The sequence below is a fragment of the Stigmatopora argus genome, chromosome 1 (assembly GCF_051989625.1).
Source record: "Stigmatopora argus isolate UIUO_Sarg chromosome 1, RoL_Sarg_1.0, whole genome shotgun sequence".
Taxonomy (NCBI): Eukaryota; Metazoa; Chordata; class Actinopteri; order Syngnathiformes; family Syngnathidae; genus Stigmatopora; species Stigmatopora argus.
The window spans coordinates 27,936,709-27,959,175 of record NC_135387.1 but is presented as its reverse complement, the minus strand read 5'-3'; the positions used below and the strand labels follow the sequence as shown (position 1 = coordinate 27,959,175).

Sequence of the window (22,467 nt, the reverse complement as noted above, 5' to 3'; positions counted from 1 at the left end):
CAGTTCTTGGCTCGAAAGTTCAATCCCAGGGCCTGCGTGGGTTTTCTTTGGGTACTTTGGTTTCCTCCCACAGCCCAAAAACAGGCATTCTAGGCTAGCTGATTGAACACTCTAAATTTTGAGTGTGAGCATGAATGGTTGTCCATCCAAAAATTCAGGGTGTCCCCTGGCTGATGCCCAGAGTTAGCTGGGATAGGCTCCAGCACCCCCGGCGACCCTTGTGAGGATAGGTGGTTCGGAAATCAATGAATGAAGGAATGTCCACTATATTGACCAGTGGTGTGCCGTCAGGGCCTTCAAGGCCTTCTCTGCTGGCCTAAGAAATATCTGAATCACAGACTGATGTTGCCTGTCACAACTGGGAACGAACATTTTCAGCACTAAATCCAATAAAAACGTATGCCAGAAATATGACAGGACAGGCTCAACTTTCAGCATTAGCTTAGATGGCGATAGAAAAGAAGGAGGATGGATATTGTGTACAGTTAAAAAGGATTTTTGGTGAGTAAAATATGGCTATATTCCCAAATAATATTTCAATTGTATGAGGTTATTATTGATGATTTTATGTGTCACAGCTGTAGCTGCAGTAGAGGTTTTATAGCCATGAAATAGTTTTTGACGGTTGGATTGATTCCGATAGCTGAAGGCGTGACTATAAAATTCACGGACCGCCACTGATATTGACTAATCTTTTCGAAAGTTACATTTTTTTAAAGAACAATTATTTTTTTAATTTCTTGTATTATGGGAACTTTACATTAATTCCACGTAAGCGAAACACATGAAGTCGACGCCAATGATTTCTAACGAAGCTGCGGGCCGGATAGAGCGGGAAGGCGTCCTAAGACTTGCCGAAAAAGAAGGGGGGGACCTTCCGCCGACGAAACAATTAAAACCCCAAAATGAAACTCCAAAATGGACGTTAAACGTGCAGTCTGTGCTTTAAATACACGACAAAAGTAAACTAGGGTGGGAAGGAAGATTCGCATAGCCGCTTCCCCTTTTTGACGGCTCGGTCAAGCTTGACAGCACCCCCACCCAACTTCCTTGTCCAAGTCGTAATTGCACCGCTTCTCATCACATCTTCAAGCACCCGCGGAAATAATGGACGCGTCCAGAACGAAATGAGGACTATTTACCGCCACGGGGCAACAACTATTTACTATCTTGGTAAAGTCGTCGGCGGAGTGATCGATTGAAACGGCGGTGAGTCATTCTTCCACCGAGCGTGACGTCATTGTCCGAGTCATTGGAAATGCTGGGCAAACCCAAAAAAATGTGCTTAAGTAGTCATAAATTACGAGTATTCTTGGATTATTGGTTTTGGTTGATACATTTAGGAAGGAACTATCGATTTCAATTGCGTGGTGTTTTATTTAAATGATTAAATGACCGTTTTTACCCTTTCCGTGGACATTCATTCAAAAGTTATTAGTTTAACTCGATCAGTGCCAGCCCAGATCATAATATGTGTGGTAGTAGTTATCAAAAGAGGAAAAATTGAGATTTTAAACACATATTAACGGCAATAGAAGTCCAATTCATCTGAATCAGGAGAGGCTGGAAGTGATCTTTTGATTATTTCCAATCGTTCTCAGTTAAAATGGATTGAATGTCCATTGCTGTCAAGGGCAGCCAAACAGTTAAGGTATGCCAAGAGATTTAGATATTATGAATAAGAGTAAAAATACACATGGGGAACAATTATTGGAATATGTCGTTATTCTATTTTTCAAGTTTTATCTGTTTATCTTTTCTGTAATTTGAAATAAATGACCGTATCGGCTGCATCTTGCGTCATGGCGTCATCGCGTCATAGCGCCATGGCGTTATGGTTTTTCTTCTTTGCCACCTTGCAGTTTCGTGCATTTCAAGTTTAATTTGTGCGCGTATAAGCCGTACCCTTGATTCAGTCATCATTTTTTTGTCTGACAAATGCGGCTTATATGCGAGTGAATACGGTAAATTAAAAAAACATGCATATCTAACACAGAGATAAATAGGACGAGAGCAAAGTTTGGTCGGAGTACTTTTTAAACCAATGAATATTGGTTGCTTTGATCTCTTCCTGTGGTCTACTTCAGAACTAAATTCTCACAAATTGTGTGTATCACAATGCCAAAGCAATATAGAAATCATATTAACACAAAAAAATCATTTATTGTCCAGTCTATCCTCACAAAAGTCGTAGGGGTGCTGGAGCTTATCCCAGCCAGCTTTTGGTAGTCGGCAGAGGACACTCTGAATTGGTTGCCAGACAACGGCAGGGCGCAGTGAGATGATGTCATGAAATATTTTAATGAGCACTGCTCTTAGTTTTGATGGCATGTAAAAATGAGGTCCTTTCTGCTCTCCTCTTTCAGCAGGAGAGCAACATGGGCTGCGTGGGATCAAAGAAGGATCGAGATCCTCTTCGGAAAGGGAACAGCGAGGTGCACAACAGTGGGCCGTCGACCCACTATGTCAAAGATCCCACAACAGGAAATTCTAAAGCTGTAAGCAATCTGTGTGCGGAAAATATATCAGTTGTCAAATCATAAAATGATCTACTTGCAAGATTGTTTTTTTTTTAATTTCTACTCACAAAGCAGGTGGCTCAAACTACATATCGCATTTTCCATACTATATGGTGCACCTTCAATGATACTAGGCCTATCTTAAAATTTGTTTTGTATATAAGGTGCACCTGAGATGCAGTAGTAGTATTGGTGGTGGTGGTAGTGGTAGTGGTAGTTGTAGTAGTGCTAGTAGTAGTGGTGGTAGTAATAATAGTTGTAGTGGTGGTAGTAGTAGTAGTAGTGGTGGTTGTAGTAGTAGTAGTAATAGTAGTGGTGGTGGTGGTACTAGTAGTAGGAGTTGTCGGAGTAGTGGTAGTAGTGGTACTAGTCGTCGGAGTTGTAGGAGTAGTGGTACTAGTAGTAGTGGTACTAGTCGTCGGAGTTGTAGGAGTAGTGGTACTAGTAGTAGTGTTAGTAGTAGGAGTTGTAGTAGTGGTACTAGTAGTAGTATTAGTAGTAGGAGTTGTCGTAGTAGTGGTACTAGTAGTAGTGTTAGTAGTAGCAGTTGTAGTGGTAATAGTAGGAGTTGTCGTAGTAGTTGTAGTGGTAATAGTAGGAGTTGTCGTAGTAGTTGTAGTGGTAATAGTAGCAGTTGTCATATATGTAGTAGTAGTTGTAGTGGGAATAGTAGCATTAGTCATAGGTGTAGTAGTAGTTGTTGTGGTAGTAGTAGCAGTTGTCATATATGTAGTAGTAGTTGTAGTGGTAACAGTAGCAGTTGTCATATATATCGTAGTAGTTGTAGTAGTAATTGTAGCAGTTGTCATATATGTAGTAGTAGTTGTAGTGGCAACAGTAGCAGTTGTCATATATGTAGTAGTAGTTGTAGTGGTAATAGTAGCAGTAGTCATAGGTGTAGTAGTAGTTGTAGTGGTGGCAGTAGTTGCAGTAGTCATAGGTGTAGTAGTAGTTGTAGTGGTGGCAGTAGTTGCAGTAGTCGTAGGTGTAGTGGTAGGAGTAGCAGTAGTCATAGTTGTAGCAGTAGTCATAGTTGTAGTAGTAGTAGTTGTAGTCTTAGTAGTAGCAGTAGTCATAGTTGTAGTAGTCATAGTTGTAGTAGTAGTAGTTGTAGACTTAGTAGTAGCAGTAGTCATAGTTGTAGTAGTAGTTGTAGTCTTAGTAGTAGCAGTAGTCATAGTTGTAGTAGTCATAGTTGTAGTAGTAGTAGTTGTAGACTTAGTAGTAGCAGTAGTCATAGTTGTAGTAGTAGTTGTAGTCTTAGTAGTAGCAGTAGTCGTAGTTGTTGTGATAGTAGTAGGGGGTTGTGTTATACATCCACTAGATGGAACTGTAGTAGTAGGTGTAGTGCTAGTAGTCGTAGTAGTAGGGGGTTATGTGCCCTCTTATTTGAAGAAAGTGACTCTACTTTTGCAAAGACATGAAATTTGACTCACAGTTTGTCCGGATAAATTTGTTGTGGTCCTGAAAAGTGATCATGGTGAGGAAATTTCAAAATGGACGGACTTTGATGTGCGTCATCATGGGTAGCAGCGAGCAGCGGCAGGCCGCTATCTAACAAGTGTAGTTCCTCAGGCCGTTCCTTCCTGTCGCTCACCCAAAGTGAAGAAAGAAGAAGTGACGAAAGCAGAAGCAAAGTGTCAAGAAGGCTGGAGATGCGTGATTAAAACCTCACGATTAAGCAACATCTAACAGCAGTCAAACTGAAAACACAGACAGCTTGGTAGCAAACACAGCTACTTTTACTTCCTGGTTGCTTATTCTATATTTGGCAAGTGTAAAAAAAAAAACGGCTTGAAAGACACTTATATTTGAAGTCCATAGCAAAGTGACAAATAATTCCTTGTGCTTGCAAAATGTTTGCCTTACATGTTGTACTTAAACAAGTGCTACTCAGTTTTTTTCTTTTAAGCCAGGAAGAAATGGTGGTTTGAATTTATGAACTGTTGGAATAACGATTCAAACCTTTTAAATCATTATTAGTAATATTTAATTAAAAAAGGAAAAACATCTTTCAACAAACTCTGCCTACAACTTGCAAGGAAAATGCGCTGTGACGTCGTCTTAGTCCCCAGTGCATTCTGAATTGCAGTAACTGAATCATTGTATTTAATCGCGACACTCGAAAAACATGGTTATGTAATCAGTACAATAACACCCTCGCTGGTTAGAAAAACAAGTGTGAGGAATGCTTTCAAGGTAAACAAAGCAAAGCCGTATTTTCAAACAATAATGCGATTATCGCCATCTTCTGCTGGAGTCCCGTCAAAACAGTCCCGTTGTGTTCTGCCGAAAAGCGTGTGTGAAAACAATGTGTCCTCGAGCTGTGGGGCCTTGAGGAGACGATGTGGAGGAAAAGTGTCCATGGTTCATGACTTGATTTATAGCTTTACTACTTATTGAAAAATGCTTACAACACATATAGAATATTCCATAATAATTCTAACATTCCCTCCTTTTACTATATGTTTGTTATTCATTTTATGACAATTTCAAAATAACAGGGATATCACCGTTGGCTGTTTTAATTTTACCCGCTTAGGCTCTACTCGTTCGGCAGGTCTGAAAAACAGAAAATAAGATCATTTTCGTCCAATCCATCCTCGTAATTACCATGCTCCTGGAATTCACTGTTAGTGTCAGCACGTCTCAGTAGGGGATATAATTCATGCAATTTGGAATTTGTAGGGGCAATCGCAGTGGTTATAAGTCGGCTTATCAAAGATCTTAAGCAGGGAATAATACAACACCCACACAATGTCAAAATCGTAGCAAAAAGGGCTACGGAAACTGCAACGGATTGAGCCAAATTCCGATATTCTCCAAACATATCCCGCCACCAGCGCTGCCAGACGGATTCACTGACTCCAGAATGCTTCTTCATATTGCGGTTGAGGGTCTGCAGGCCATCAATGGCGTCGGTGAGGGACCCCTCGGGTGACGTGTTGTTCGGTATGTAAGTGCAACACTCATCTCCGAACATTGCACACACGCCCCCTTTCTCCGCGAGCAGCATATCCACTGCTATGCGATTCTGGAACGTCATTAGGCTGGTGGCTGCTAGTTGTTCCTTTATCGCCACAAATCCCTGTTCAGTATAATTTCCAAGTTTTTGGACATTGTAATGCAGGTAATTTATCCAATCAACATTTTTGTTTGGAGTAATTAAAAGAAAAATATACTCCCAACCTGCTGCGATCTGATTAGCCAACTTATACTCATCCTCGTGGATGCCAATCGCATCAATGTATCACCCTCTCTCCATGCGACGCCGTCGCGAGGGGCCCGCCATCATACCGGATTTCTGTGCAGCCAATTGTATCTCCTCTACTGTAGATGGAAAAACAGACACTGGTAATAGCAGTGAGACCAAGGCACAAAGTCCTGCTGTCATTTTGGCAGGAGTCGTATAATTTGTTTTGACCCCACCACCACCATAGGTCAGAACGTGGAATCAGGGGTGTAGTCTGTTTTAGGACGTGGGCACACCACGTCACATTTATCGCTCCCAGTGCCGGTCCGTGCCCTGTGAGGACTAAGCAGGTAAAATGATTAAACGCGACATGTGTTGAAAAGTTAGGCTTGTCCTTTGCTGCCGTTGTAACTGGGTAGACATTATTCCATTTCATACATTTTGGGCTTACATCTTTTGTCAATATCAATTCTTTGAAAAACGATACAGTATGTACAGATATTACAGTCTGGCAAAATTCGATTCAATCCAAGATCAATATATGAGTACAGTTCAATGAGCCTTTATGCCACAATAATTGGTATAAATTATTGTAATAAATATTGGTATAATTCTAATTATAAATTATTTCCTCTTTTGTGTAACACTTCTAAACAGAACTTGTAGTATGAGACCTTTATATAACACTAAAAATTTTGCATTATCTCCTTTACACAATCAGGGGTAATTTGCGCGGGTACTACTCTTAAGAGAGGTCGGCCCCCCATACATGTTATACAGGTTTGATACAGGTTTGATACAGGTTTGATTTATAATAGCTGCATTTTCCATCAACAATAACCAATTATTTCTTACCGCCTCCCGTTTGGGAACTCCCCGTTGCAGAAATGAATTCTCTGGTCATCTCAGATTTTAATTTTACTATGGCGGATCCGGGTGGTGTTTCCATCTCCGACGACCTTCTTACCCATGGACTTAGGAAAAACGTCAGACAAAGATTCACAAGTTAATTTGTCAGTCTGAATTATGATTTGTAATGCCCCACCGTATGGGTTAATTTTATCGAAGGCCTGATGGTTTTTTGCACACGTGTGTCATCCAAGCATGCCAATCTAGACCAGTTTCTGCAACAAGGTTTCCCCAATCTGTTTTAGGATTATGTACCACACATATTCCATGTGTATCCCTTGAAATGGATACGTAGCTTTTGTAGCTTGACATAAGGGGGAATCGCCCGTGTTTTTGCCATATATCTGCATATAGATTGAATATATAACCTCCCCCTTTTTTGAGGCATGAAATTTACCATGACTCAAAATGGCAGCCCTCCCAGATAAGTCTTTTGTTTTTGTTTAGTCCCCCAGGTTCCCAAAATTTCCCATTGCAGAAATCAAAAAATTTCATTTTGCGAAATTCTTTTCTTTTTGTTTCTGTCCTACTCTGCCACCGCCGTCCTTGAAAGGCTTATCAGCGATTTCAGAAATATTCCACCTTGATATTAGAATATTGATATATCTTGGTGGCTAGCCAATTAAAACACAAAAGACAGACACTCATCCACGCTCGCACTCATAATCAAGGAATTTGCCTTGAGTGCTCCCCCAATCATCCACAATTTTGGTTTGTTGGAGTAAAACTGGAGTACCCAGAGAAAACCTACGAATTCTTGAGGACACCAGGAATACTCCACACTCCGGAAGGTCTGGATCCACTCCGCATTAGTAGATCCTCGAACCGCAAGATCGCTGCCTGAAGAAACTAGATAATTAATGTATTAGTTTCACATGCCACATATCTAAAAATAGAAATTTGTTCAATTGCCACCGCCCCTTATCCCAGTCAGTTAGCATGTGGACTGCCCTGCGAGTGGCTGTGATTAACCAACTATTCGCCAATAATGTAATAACGGAAAAGTTGTGACACATTGAAACACACACACACCCCCTTTTTGTATTTTAACCGTTTGTAAAAACTTTATCTCACCCCCTTTCAATGTTATCGAATTTTGCCCATTCTAATCAACCCATCTACTTAAAGCATTTCCCCAAGGTTGATATTTTATAATTTGGAGATGTTATTTTTAAAACATAGACATTATTTCATCACTTGTTTCACACCATGGAAGGCCCTACCTGAATTTAGATTTTTTTGTTTGTTTGTAGATATTCCCCTTTATCTAAGCTTGTTATTGCCCATCGTTATCACCGTAACATTCAGTTGTATTAACCCCATAATTGCAATGCAGTAAGTTTTGGCTAAATTCTTAATTTGTATGCCCCTAAAGCAATAGACAGTAATAACGTCCCAATAGTCATCAATATGACCTACCAAAGCATACGCCCCCTTCAGGTCAAACAAGGAAAGTCTTTTGTGCACCTAAAGACGCTCCATGTTTCTTCTAGGGAAACTATGCCTATCCTTAACCAATTATCTTATCTACCCCAGCCAGGTTCAATTTACCTAACAATTTGGACGAATGCCATGAAATTTCTCATTTCCGCATTGTTAATTTCATGTCTGATTTCTTAAACAACCAAATAACCCTTAATACCTAAGACATAAATTGCACCCCATATTATGTTTACTTAAGATAAGAGCCATTTCTTATAGCTCCCTGTTACCACAAGAAAAATCTACAATAATTAAATTAGTGAAATCCACCTTTTACTAGGCATTTCCTAATTACAATTTTCAATGCTTAATAAAGGACCCACAAATTGTAACCAATATGCCATAATATTGTAAAAAAATCCATTCATTTTTCTTTAACCAGCCAATCTCCTATATTAAAGTAAAAAGAAACCAATAATAATAGTATTATTCCTAATTCCAAAGCTTTTACCAAATCAATCTTTGCCAAACAGATTTTCTATCACCTCGAAAGACATTTCTGATTAAATCCCAAAAATAAATGCGAAGATAATCGCGGAACTCTGCATCCCTTGCAGACCATGTTTTGTTCTTATTCTGAAATGTTTAAACGGAAGCGCGCCCTTACCCGCTGACTGTGACCTTCACGCTCGCTGCAGAAGCAGCAGCCTTATCTTTTGTTTACAAATTCCAAAGTGCTCTCTTTTCTTTGTCCAAAGCTTCCCCTCTTGTGCCTCCTGTGAGCAATTATTTTTTAGAGAAGACTAAATTACAATATGCTGCAAGCACAACTATATCATAGCAAAACCCATTTCTGCCCTCAAGTTTGCTTCAGCACCCCCAAGGCCAATTATTGTAATATTCAGCCGCATCAAAACAGAGCGCTCCCCCCGCAATCAAAGCATTATTCGGCAAGTTTAGAGTCTGACCAAAACGCAGTTTTGGCAACCCCGCTAAACATTTAATTTGCTGTTTTGTATTTCTGTTAACCAAAATATTCCCGCTAGCAGACGGGGACGACACCAGGATAAGACACAATAAGCCATTTCATTCTTTGAAATAACCATTTTAATTGCCATTTTACAACTTTCAGCATCACACAAAAAAATCCAATTGAATTCATTCCCAAAGAATGTGATCTCTGGTTTAAAATTAGCTCAACATCCTCATGTTCAAAATCCTCATTCAAATCATTTTGAGCAGGCCTGCCTTGTTTTCAGAGACCTTTTTGTCCAGGCAATCACGCGATATATGTAATATATATAAGTATAATTTGAATGAGCATGCAACACATTTTTTAGCTGCTCCTGATAAATGCTGCCCACCGCGTGGTCTTCAGCGAGGCCGCTGTTGGCCTTAAAACAAGCCGTCATCCTGATTTGACATTCTGCAAAAGGCTCACCATCCCTCTGCTTAGCTCTGCTGATCACGGTATAATTAACTTTTGTTTTAAACTTCCCCGTAACCCGATCAATCAGTTCATGCACTCTCAAATTCAAATTACCACCGTCATGACACAACGGGCCACCATCAGCTTATGGATTCGAACATCCAAATTTATTAGGAGCCTGCTCCTTGCCCACATTAGTATTAGCAACTTCGATCATGGGATATTGTTCAATAAACACATCACTCATTGGCGGCGCCCCGGCCTGGGGAGATAGTGTTTTCTCCCCATGTCCCCCACGGGCCCTCCCGACCTGGTCATATTTGTCGGAGGGGGCCCTCCTTTTTAACAACAACATATTTCTTCCCCACCGGGCAAGTCTCCTCTTTTCTGTGGAATAACACAGCCTCTGTGTCTCCAGTCCCACCGCTATCAACTGATTTAACCCATGTATCATAAACCAATAATAGGTATCATTATATCCCTCCTGCTCCATTTTGTTAAGGTTTCCCCCATGTTTAGCACGTATTTCATCCTGTAGTATCAATATCTTATGCATATTAAGCTGGCCAGCAAATCCATATTTATTTATCCATAAGTTTAGGTGTTTAACCCTTGTAGCGCTTTGATTTTCAACAATCCAATCTGTACACGGCAGACGCATCTTAGGATCGTCAATAGCCGTTTTACTGTTTGCACCACCCATTTTTTTGGAGTGGATTTGTGTGCCACCGTAGTACCTTTTTTTTTTTGTACACGGCAGACGTTTATAGACCACACCGTGTCTACCTGCTAGTGACTAGTATCCACAGGGTTTTTTAAAATCGCTATCCCCAGGATGCGAGCCTTACTTCTCAAAATAAGGCCTTCGCGTGTGATGCCCTTCACGCACTCGGAACCCGTCAACAATATGCAGCCATCACATGCGGACTCGGCAGAAATGTCGAAAGATGCTTACCAAGAGGATAGTCGTCAACCGATTAGAAAACAGGCGCTGCTGAGAAATAGTCCAGCCTGGAAAAGGGATTCTCGCCGTGCACGGTCACTCCAGATATTAAACCGCAGCGTCTGGATTCCCTATCGGTTTGTTGACCCCGGCTACTCGAAGGACCAAATGTTGGAATAACGATTCAAACCTTTTAAATCATTATTAGTAATATTTAATTAAAAAAGGAAAAACATCTTTCAACAAACTCTGCCTACAACTTGCAAGGAAAATGCGCTGTGACGTCGTCTTAGTCCCCAGTGCATTCTGAATTGCAGTAACTGAATCATTGTATTTAATCGCGACACTCGAAAAACATGGTTATGTAATCAGTACAATAACACCCTCGCTGGTTAGAAAAACAAGTGTGAGGAATGCTTTCAAGGTAAACAAAGCAAAGCCGTATTTTCAAACAATAATGCGATTATCGCCATCTTCTGCTGGAGTCCCGTCAAAACAGTCCCGTTGTGTTCTGCCGAAAAGCGTGTGTGAAAACAATGTGTCCTCGAGCTGTGGGGCCTTGAGGAGACGATGTGGAGGAAAAGTGTCCATGGTTCATGACTTGATTTATAGCTTTACTACTTATTGAAAAATGCTTACAACACATATAGAATATTCCATAATAATTCTAACATGAACATTCATAATTTATTCATTTTCTGAACCGCTTAACCCAAGGGTGTCAAACTCGGGTTGGTTTGTGGGCCACATTAACGTCAACGCCATTTCATGTGGGCTGGACCATTTTAGATCTAATATTTAGATTAAAAAAAAAATTGGATTAAAAGAACTGTATCAAAAGCCCTAAATAGTCCGTTTTTATAGATCTAAAACAATGTTTATTTGAGCTTTTTTTTCTTATTAAGGGGAAATTTCTTTTAATCATCTTTTTCATTTCAAAAGGAAACAAAATACATTTTTAATTATGTTCAATAATATTGTGGAAAACGGAAAATATTTATATATTTATTTTTAGAATTTACAAAATGCTTTTTGAACTAAAAACCCAAAAGAAAAAAAATGGATGAAAAAAATTGCAGTATTTGATTTTAAAAAGGAAAATCAGGAAATGTAATTTACATTTATCATCATTTGAATTTAATCCTAAAACAGAAAGTCGGCACTCATGATTTACTTTCTCGGGCCGCACAAAATGATGCAGCGGGCCACATTTGGCCCCCGGGCCGACACTTTGACACCTGTGGCTTAACCTCACAAGGGCCGCAAGGGGTGCTGGAGCCTATACCAGCTAACTATGGGACCTGGCAGGGGACATCCTGAATTGGTGATCAGCCAATCACAGGGCTCAAGGAGACAAAAGACAACCAAACATACCTATGGGAAATTTAAAAAGTTCAACTAGCCTAGCATGCATGTTTTGGGATGTGGGAGGAAACCGGAGAACCCCGGAGAAAACACACGCAAGCCCGGGGAGAACGTGCAAACTCCATATAGTGAGGACCGACCTGGGGTCGAACCCAGAACTGTGAGGCCAACACGCTAAACACAAAAAAATAACACTTAAAGTGCATCTTTTCCTTTAGTATGTCACTTTATATGATAGCGCCGGTTTGTTTAGTACTTTAAATGACGTACTCATTATTGGGGTTTCATGTTGTCTGCTACATTGTTTGGAACTGTAAAAATACCGGTTTTTCTTCCTCTCTCACCGCAATAACAGTGAAGCCAATCGCTACATTCCCACCCTCATATTTCCTCCTTTTTTACTTTCGGCTGACTTATGTTTGACTTCTTTCCATCCCTGTAAAACACTTTCCCATGGTGTCGCTGACTCGCTAGATCAGGGGTGTCAGACTCGGGTTGGTTCGTGGGCCGCTTTAACGTCAACTTGATTTCACGTGGGCCGGATTATTTTAGATATAATATTTAGATTTTTTTTTAATGAATGGATTAAAATAACTGGATTAAAAGCCCTGAATATTCAGTTTTTTATAGATCTAAAACAATGTTTATTTTAGCTTTTTTTTAAATATATTTTTAGATTTTACAAAATGAATTTTGAACTAAAAACACAGAAAAAATGGTTTTAAAAATTACAATTATTGATTTAAAAGGGGTAAATCAGGAAATTTAATATACATTTATACTCTTCATTTTAATTTGATCCTAAAACAGAAAGTCGGCACTCATGATTTAGTTTTCCCGGGCCACACAAAATGATACGGTGGGCCAGATTTAGCCCCCGGGCCCCCACTTTGACACAGGTGCGCTAGATGGTTTGTTCTTCTTTGGTGCTGTACTTCCTTAGCGAACTCTGATAGTGAGCCAAATGACAGACTATGCAATGACACTTTATACGAGTCCAGCAAAAAAAATTGACTTCAACTAATGCTGAAATTGAATTGAATGCTTTTATTGTCATTATACAAGTATAACGAGATTTAAAGCTTTCACCCCATAGTCCACAAATAACAACACAGACAAATAAATAGTCAATAAATAAGAAATGAATAAATAAGTTGTCCAAATGAGGTCAGCAGAGTAAAGCGGGCTTGTTCCGCTTGAAGTCCAGTATGAGTTCCATGGTTTTTGTAGACCTTCAGCACCAATTCGCACTATTCGTCTATGGACGCAACAACAAACAAGCAAAGACACAGCAAATCAATATATAGTCATGATAAATACATAATAACTAAATAGTAATGATAAATAATCACGAAATAGTAGTACATACATAAGTGGTCAACATAAATAAGTAGTCTTGATTAGGTCCTAGGTGTACCCTTATATTTGTCTCTCTGATTTTCTGTCCACAGAACAAGACGCCATCCATTGGAAACATAATAGATGGTTAGTCGCAATCTCTTTTTACAAACTTGAATTGTTTTATTGTTATTCTTTGTTATGCTTGCATTTCCTGCAATGTTTCTCATCACCATAGCAAAGGCTAACATGGATAACAGCATTGGTCCCCTTATTAATTATTGCAATTCCCCTTATTAAGCGATAATAAACCGTACAAATGCGGACTTAAAAGTCTATAATTTTCTCCAAAGTGGACGGGGCGCCCAATCCGTTGGTGCGCCTTTTGTATGCACTAAATTCAAGATTCTCTAGATGTCGCTGTATGACGCTGACATCTTAACTGTCTGGGTACATTGCTTGCTGACACGCTATATTTATATAGTGAAAAGGCGGAATTGATTGACTGAGCATATCATTCTTAAAACATGGCAATATTAGCAGTTGACCATAACGTTTTCGTCCGCTACCAGTGACCGAGACGATCCGGATTAGAGCCGAAATAGGTAAAACGATATTGATTTTACAAAAAAACGTACGTAAAAGAAATCCTGAATATAAGTTGTTATACAGCGTACACAATTTGAAAAAAAAAAAAATGTAATTTATGGCAAAAACTTAGAAGTTGACAGGAATGACAATGTACGTAGCATAGCATCATAGGCTAGCACATATGAAAAAACGTTGAACAAACAAAGGAAGAGTGAATTTTGAGCTACTTGATTACATCTTATATCTTTGCCTAACAGACCTCAGCTCTAAAATAACTCTAAAACAAATTAGCCATGACAGACAGTGACAAGTTCCCAAAATAAATGCAGTGGAAGCACTAATGTTGAACATACCTAATTAAATAAAAATAAAAGGACGGTTACCGTGGATACGATTGGATCCAAATGTGACTCATCAATCCCAGTGTTTACATTTGCTGATAAAATGATGGAAAAGAAACATTTCTATAAGTCGTTTATTAATTCAAGTGGTAAATAACATGTATATTCGTCCAATAGGCCTGAAATAAAAGGGACTATTGACAATGAATGTACTCGAATATTCTGACAACTTAAGGTAGAACAAATGAGTTAACTTTTCGGATTAAAATGTTCGGGTTTATTGTCATGATGGATCCATAATAAGAAATTCAGTTGATTGATTGAGTTTGATTTATTTAATGAGGGACAGCACATATTAATGAACATATTCATAGTGGTGAAAGGGATATGTCTATTTTTATTGTTTACTTACGTTATGTAACTTCCCTTTTGAGTTCTCTTAACAAGCTAATTCAGATTTGGTTGTTGTTCCCTCCATTTTATTTAATCCAAAACAGAGGCCAAAAGGTGTGTTTTGACCTTTTTTAAGATTTTCATCTACGTGAGTTGATTGCCATCGGGTTCACAAATCAAACCACTCAGCAAACGAGTAGATTTCTAATGAAATGTAACTCTTTAGACCAAACAGGAAGTGAGCACTAAATTCAGTCAAAGATTCTGGTTCTCATTTTTTCAAATGTTGCCCGCAACCAAGTGGTTCCTTTTCTTTTAAATAGAGACACATTTTTAAAACGATACAGTAATACCTCAACATACAAGTGCACCGAGCAATTTGAGATAAGAGTAAAATTTCCGGCAAATATTTATCTTGAGATACGAGACAAATTTTGATATACGAGCAGATAGCGGACGCGAGAGGCTGTTCATAAGAACATCATGGCCACTGTCTTTCCCGTCGCAACTCCCTTGTGTAATGTCTCTACGAACACTGGGCGGAGCCTTGCATTTTTCTGTGTTTTTCCCCCCGTTAGTCAGTGCGAATGGCGGAGCGATCGCTAATACGAGAGGAGTATATACTACTTCTCGTTGGCAAGTGGTCGTGCGTTATCCTATTGTGATGACATTTGTGTGCATCATTTTGGGAATATTTTGAAGGGAAGACAAAAGCAAACAACCCTCGATAGTTTGCATCTGAAAGTCAAGGTGGAGGCGGGGCAAATAGAGCAAAAAAAGGTATCAAAATTGAAAACAAAATTACAATTAAGCTTAGTGTAAGGTTCGATTAAACTTATTCTTCAGTGTGTCTGCATCGTAATCCAAGTTCATTTCAATTTGTTTATGTTATGTTACGAGCGCATTGCCGTCCAAAAAGTCTGTATGTATCGACTCGTGGCGATATATCGCGTAATATGACCATTTTGACATATTGTCACATCCCTAATAAGCACATCAATTTTCACATTGAAACTCTTCCCTGGTGTTCATACAGGAGACAACATTGCTATCGCGTTGTACGACTATGACGCAATTCACGATGGGGACCTTGGCTTCAAGAAGGGAGAGAAACTTAAAATTCTGGAGGAGTAAGTGACGCGTACCAATTATATAACGCTGCTTTCTTGTCGGATTAGGTAATAAAAATGAGTATCGCAATAAAAATCTCTGTCACTCTTTATAGATCAGGGGAGTGGTGGCGAGCAATGTCGATAAGTTCGGGTCAAGAAGGCTTTATCCCGAGCAATTATGTCGCTAAGGACACCCTTGAGGCAGAGGAGTAAGTAGCCTCATACATGGTATGAGTCAAACAAGGTTATAAAAAAAGTGTATTTGTGATTTTGTGTTAAGATTATTTTTCATGAATGTATTTACCGTATTTTCTCACATATTGACCGCCTCTGCGTACAAGCCGTACCCTTAAAATTGCCTTAAAACCGTTGACTTTTACGATTTCTCTCATACAAGACGCCCCCTGATTCACAATTTTCACCTCCATATTCATGGTTTTAATAGGGAGTACAAATGTGTTACTTTAAAGGGAAAATCTTAAGAAAAATCATTGCACGTTGTATTTCTAAGATACTGTATGAATCGAAAGGATCGTCTGCTGGATTGCACATTCTGAAAGGGTGTTGCCTGCACGTAGAAATATTCATAAAGGAAGTCACGTGAGCAGTACAAGGACGAAGTGTGTCCGTAGCGGTCGAGTTTTCACCAAGTCTCTGGGTGCAATAATAGCATGAGATACACATTACGCGGGTATCAAGGCTGATATTTTAATGATCGACCGCAAGACCTTCGATCAGCCTCGTTTTTGTCACCTTGCAGTTTCGTGCATGTCTAATTTGTGCGCATATAAGCCGTACCCTTGACTCAGTCATCATTTTTTTAGTTACAAATACAGCGCATATGCGAGAAAATACGGTAATTAACAGCAGTGACGTGTATTGGAAGCATGTCACCGATTTTGAAGACCTTGTTTTGGACCACAGAGTGCGTTGTGGTTTTTGATCTTGTGTGTTTCCTGTTGTTGAGGTGGTTCTTCAAGGGAGTGAGCAGAAGAGATGCCGAAAGGCAGCTGCTGGCCCCAGGGAACAAAGTTGGATCGTTTATGATCCGAGACAGTGAGACCAACAAGGGTGAGTCACATCATTTCACTGTATATTCCAGACTTAAGAGATCCCAGACCCCCCACCAAAGCCAAACATTTGCTTTTGCTTTTTTTTGCCTAAATCTAAAATGACTTATCACACTATCCACTGATTCATTGTTTATCATTTCTCTCTCTTTGACAACAGGAAGCTTCTCTCTATCCGTCAGAGACAGCGACGGCCCGTCTGGGGACACTGTTAAACATTACAAGATCCGTATGCTGGACAATGGAGGATTCTACATTTCTCCTCGGATCACCTTCAACACCCTGCAGGAAATGGTCAAGCATTACAAGAGTAAGTATGAGGCCCTCAAGTTTCAGTTTTTAGAAACGACTCCCAGAGCACATTGACGATGGGAGCGTTGCTGCCATCTACTGTTTAACGTCTTCATGGCCGTCTTTCCGGACAAGAACATATTTGTTTTACAGTAATACCTCGAGATACGAGCTTAATGCGTTCCGGGACTGAGCTCGTATGTCAATTTTCTCGTATCTCAAATCAACTTTTCCCATATAAAAACTAAATACAAACTAATTCGTTCCCACGCTCTGAAAAACATTTAACTTAAATGAACTTAGATTACTATTCACCCTCTTAAAAATAAGTTTTAATCTTACGTTGGCGAACCAGTTCAGTCGTGTGTACAGCACTCTAATGTTTTTGTATTATTTCATGCTTAATATTGATTGTCATCATACACTTTTTCTTCTGACTATCGTTCATTGCTTTGGACCCATTGTTTTTTCACTTAATTCTGCACTGATTAACGCAAAAAATACATGTAAAAAATGCTAATGATGCTTTGAGATATCTTTATGCGAGGAGATGCGGTGAGAAAGACACAGCGATGCTGTTGTCATAAACAGCCTCTCGCATTGGGAACCGTCTCGTATGCTCGTATCTCAAATTTGTCTCATATCTCAGGCCAAAAATTTGCTCGGAATTTTCCTCGTATCTCAAATTTCTCGTATTTTGGGACACTCATATGTCAAGGTATTACTGTATAGGCCTATGAAAAGGCTCTCGGAGTTTTGCTTAACTTTAGCTATGACTTTTTAGAGCAGGGAGACGGCCTTTGCCAAACTCTGACCAACCCTTGCCTGAGTCCTAAACCGGAGAAGCCCTGGGAGAAAGATGCCTGGGAAATCCCGAGGTCGTCACTGAAACTGGAGAAGAAGCTCGGGGCTGGCCAATTTGGAGAAGTCTGGATGGGTACGACGCAGCCGAGCACCTTAGCCGATGGGAATTGAATGATTTCTTTTCAATCTTTTTTTCCTATTTCAGCTACATACAACAAACACACCAAGGTAGCAGTGAAGACCATGAAACCTGGAAGCATGTCGGTTGAAGCCTTCATGGCGGAAGCCAATCTAATGAAGACCTTACAACACGACAAACTGGTTCGACTCAATGCCGTGGTTTCCAAGGAGGAGCCCATTTATATTATCACCGAATTAATGGAAAAAGGTATGCATCCAAATTCGGAATAATCAAGCAGAACGTATGCGGTGTAACCTCAAAGTACACTGAACAAATAGGAAAGGGAAGCCTGGAGGGACACAAGAGGCGAAAAACCCAGCCAAGGGAAACACACACGCATACACACACACACACACACACCTCCACCAAAACCCGAGAAAATGTGACAAGTATGGAATTTGTGGGAATGGACTGTTTGTTAGTTAAAAAAAACACTGTCAACAAGAAGAAAAAATATACCGTATTTTCACAACTATAAGGCGCACCGCATTATAAGGCGCACCTTCAATGAATGACACATTTTAATTTATTTTCCATATATAAAGCACACTGGATTATAAGGCGCCCTGTCTATTTTGGAGAAAATTTAAGACTTTTAAGTGCGCCTTATAGTCGTGAAAATACGGTATTTGACTTTTTTTTTAACTTTTAATCTTCATTGAGATATCCTACACACCCAACAACACAGGGTAATAAAAATGTGAGAGTAGACTATTAGTTATTTCTATTTGAGTTAACATTTTAACAATTTATCTGGAGAAGAAAAAAAATGCCAATAAAATTTTCATTTCTACTGCTGAAAGTTTTTGGTTACAGGATGTATGTAGAGCATAGTTTAGATGAATTTCCCCTTGAAATATTTTTCTGTTTCTTCATGCAGGTAGTTTATTAGACTTCCTCAAGAGTGATGAAGGGAGTCACATCCCACTTCCAAAGCTCATCGACTTCTCTGCTCAGGTAAGAATCCCTGCGTCACATTTAAAGCTTCTAAACTTGTAATAAAGTATGAATAAATATAATTCCTGTAAATTTGATAAACCATAAAGAACAGTCTTCTTCTATAATCCTTATAAAACATGATTTATAGATGGATATGTTAAGATTCTCACGCTACGTTTGTCCAAACCGTGCGTGGTGGAAAGTTGAATTTTTTTTATGGTGGTCAGAAACGGCTGCCGGATCCTAATAGACGAGTGATTGAATATATTTGAACATTCCACTACTGCTTGGACTGGAATGAACCATTTTCCATTCTGATATTTTCTTCACACCTCCATTTTTTAACTCATTAACAGTGACTTTTGTATTTGTAGATTGCAGAGGGCATGGCCTACATTGAGCAGAGAAATTACATCCACCGAGACTTGAGGGCCGCCAACATCCTCGTCAATAAGTCTTTAGTCTGCAAAATTGCCGATTTTGGCCTTGCCCGCATCATTGAAGACAATGAATACACAGCAAGGGAAGGTTGGACATATTTGTTTTGATTTCATGTTGTCTTAACAACATTTTCTAAATGAGGAATTTTGAAATGCCTGGATTACAAACCTCAATAATACAATCATGATTGTTTAGGAGCACGATTCCCCATTAAGTGGACCTCCCCTGAAGCCATCAACTTCGGCAGTTTCACAATTAAATCAGACGTCTGGTCCTTTGGAATTTTACTTACCGAGATCATCAGCTACGGACGCACACCGTACCCAGGTACGACCTCCATTATTTCATAAACTTTTCACAGTAGGAACGAAATGGTAATGTTGCGAAAAAAGCGCAAGAGGTTGTCATACCTGTCAACCTCGGCCAATTGCTCCCCTCATTAATGATCACAATTCCCCTCATTAAGCGATAACGCTCCAAGATGGCGGCTCTTTGCTCTCCAGTTTGGTGCTTTGTTTACTCAGTCTTACTGTTATTTACGAAGATCTGCGAAGCAAACATTTTCTACAGTCGCCAGGATTTAGTAAGAAAGAAATATCTTAGATTGTGCAATATTTTAGAATTGTATAGAAATTGTATAGAATTGTATTTGTATATTACTTATTTATGTTTTCACTGGGAAAACGCACTTTGTGGAGTAGCACCACCAATTTAGTTATACGCAGCTGTGTATAATGACAATAAAGGCTTTTGATTTGATGATAAAAAAAATTACAAATGCAACGCAGCACATATTTAGGTTTTAAAAAAATTCCAAGGAGGACGGCGTTTCCAATCAGTATGCACTAAATCCAAGATTCTGTAGATATAGCTGTATGACGTTGACAGCTTGACTGTCTGGGTACATTGCTTGCTGACGCGCTATATTTATATAGTGAAAAGGCAGACCTTTAAAAGGGGAATGCGTGTGGGCATGACAATATTAGCAATCGAAGATGACGTTTTCTTCTGATACCAGTGACCGAGACAATCCGGATTAGAGCCGGAAATGGGTAAAACGAGATCAGCTTTACAACAAACGTACCGTATTTTCACGACTATAAAGCGCACATAAAAGTCTTAAATTTTCTCCAAAATAGACAGGGCGCCTTATAATCCAGTGCGCTTTATATATGGACCAATACTAAAATTGTTATCACGATAAAAGAAAATAAATCAGTCGATAGGGTACACCATCTCTCACAACTACGGCAAGCAGCCCCCGACTCTACTATTTTCCCCGTAGAAAAAGTACTGCGCAGTGACTGCTGGGATATGTAGTTCTTTTGTCAATACACCCAATGGATTGTGGCCTGTATACATCGACATCAGCACAGCTTGACGAAGGGTGGCAGGCAGCGCCGGGCTAGTTACGCTATCTACTAGCTAGCTACTATTTGCAAATGGATTGTGGCCTCGCGATCGGCATCAACACAGCCTTGCGAAGCACGGAACACAGCCCCGGAATAGTTACGCTAGCTACTAGCTAGCTACTATTTGCGAATGGATTGTGGCCGCCTGGACAAACGTATAAAACTCCGCGTTTTCGATGACTAACTTGGACAATTGTTCAATTCGGACACAGAAAATGAGGACTTTGATGGATTTGTGGGTGATGATGACATGAGTAAATTGTAAAATGGCTAAATAAACTACAACCGAACTCAGTTTTGCTTCCATTGCCTTTTTAAAAACGTGTTTTTAGCGTGTGGGTGTAGCGTGCAAGAACTATATATCCCAGCAGTCACTGCGCACCGGTAGCCAGCGCTATTGTGGTTCGATATTCATATATAATATATATGCGTCTAAAAAAACGGTGCGTCCTTTGTGTGTTTCAAATACAGAAATAGCACTCGTTACTGACACTGCGTCTAAAAAAACGGTGCGTCCTTTGTGTGTTTCAAATACAGAAATAGCACTCGTTACTGACACTGCGGCTAAAATTACGATGCGCCATATAGTCGTGAAAATACGGTACTTAAAAAAAATCCAGTGCAAAAGTTGGTATACAGCATACACAATTTAAAATGATCAAAAAAACTTATAAAATACGGGAAAAACGTATACGTTGACAGGTATGATATTATGACGTTTGTTTGTCTTGACAAAAAGCAGATAAGACACTAACAATATTCCCCATCTCTACAACATATATGTTGACACGATGGGTTGTTATTTACCAAATGGCACCGATTAACAGAAACGATTTCATTTGCAGGCATGACCAACCCAGAAGTGATTCGTTCCCTGGAGAAGGGCTACCGAATGCAGCGTCAGAATAGTTGTCCCAAGGAACTCTATGACATCATGCTGGAATGTTGGAAGAACAAACCAGATGATCGTCCAACCTTTGATTATCTTCAGAGTGTCTTGGAGGATTTCTATACAGCCACAGAGAGTCAATACCAGCAGCAACCTTGACTCATTTCTCTGCTATTTCCACATGTAGTATTTGTACAAAAACTTTATAGTATTTCCTGTGTCTTCTGTCGTTCCATGTATGGCCCTCAATGAATTGATGTCCCAGCAGGCTGTTGACACGATTTCTTTATATACACACAAACATGGGAAAAAACACTTTATATCTGTGATTTTCCCCCCTAAGATTATTTAAGGCAATGATGATTTAAGGCCAGTATTAAAGTATATGGCCCTTTTATTTTATTTTTTATTTACGAGCACTTATCCTTACCCAAACTTCACAAGGTGCAACAAAACTAAAATATTTTAAAAATTCCACCCAGAACAGAACAATGCAAATTGGTGCCTGCAATGACAAAATATTGCATTTTAAAATGTTTCCGGTTTATACAGGTGTAAAAGAGCCGTTCTATGAATCTTTTATCAGCACCATCAACAATGAGATGTGAGGGTTATTTATTGTTCAACTGTAAAAATGTGGTCAAGAATAAAGATTTCATAGCATTTCAACCATTTGTATATTTTTTGGTGCAGAAATTATCCACTGGAAAGCAAAGAAATTATAAAGTGCTTGTGTTTTTAACCATACAATTGTGCATTTTAGTAATACATTTTCAGTGTAACGTAAACTATGAAATTATATGAAAAAGTATGTTTTATATATATAATATATTTGGATTTACTGTCATCATTTTTAATGTAAAACAAAAACATACAATACTGCGT

At 39.3% G+C, this 22,467-nt stretch overlaps 1 protein-coding gene across 2 annotated transcripts; it reads left to right on the top strand.

The window, feature by feature from the left end:
- Positions 1-842: 842 nt before the first annotated feature.
- hck (HCK proto-oncogene, Src family tyrosine kinase) lies at positions 843-22,251 on the top strand. 2 transcript variants are annotated; one of them, XM_077614288.1, is made up of 13 exons: positions 843-1,209; positions 2,370-2,498; positions 13,232-13,265; positions 15,480-15,573; positions 15,669-15,764; positions 16,523-16,626; positions 16,786-16,935; positions 17,701-17,853; positions 17,926-18,108; positions 18,782-18,858; positions 19,215-19,368; positions 19,477-19,608; positions 21,539-22,251. In XM_077614288.1, the coding sequence occupies exons 2-13, from the start codon at positions 2,379-2,381 to the stop codon at positions 21,739-21,741; spliced, it is 1,500 nt and encodes a 499-aa protein (XP_077470414.1). In that variant the 5' UTR covers positions 843-1,209; positions 2,370-2,378; the 3' UTR covers positions 21,742-22,251. The 2 variants fall into 2 exon arrangements, with proteins under 2 accessions (XP_077470414.1, XP_077470424.1); XM_077614298.1 differs by having other exon boundaries at positions 2,367-2,498.
- Positions 22,252-22,467: the final 216 nt, after the last annotated feature.

Coding starts and splice junctions, on each gene's coding strand:
- hck (XM_077614288.1), top strand. CDS start 2,379: ATGGGCTGCGTGGGATCAAAGAAGGATCGAGATCCTCTTCGGAAAGGG. Junction 16,627..16,785: donor AGACAGTGAGACCAACAAGG/GTGAGTCACATC, acceptor CTTTGACAACAG/GAAGCTTCTCTCTATCCGTC. Junction 19,369..19,476: donor TGAATACACAGCAAGGGAAG/GTTGGACATATT, acceptor ATGATTGTTTAG/GAGCACGATTCCCCATTAAG.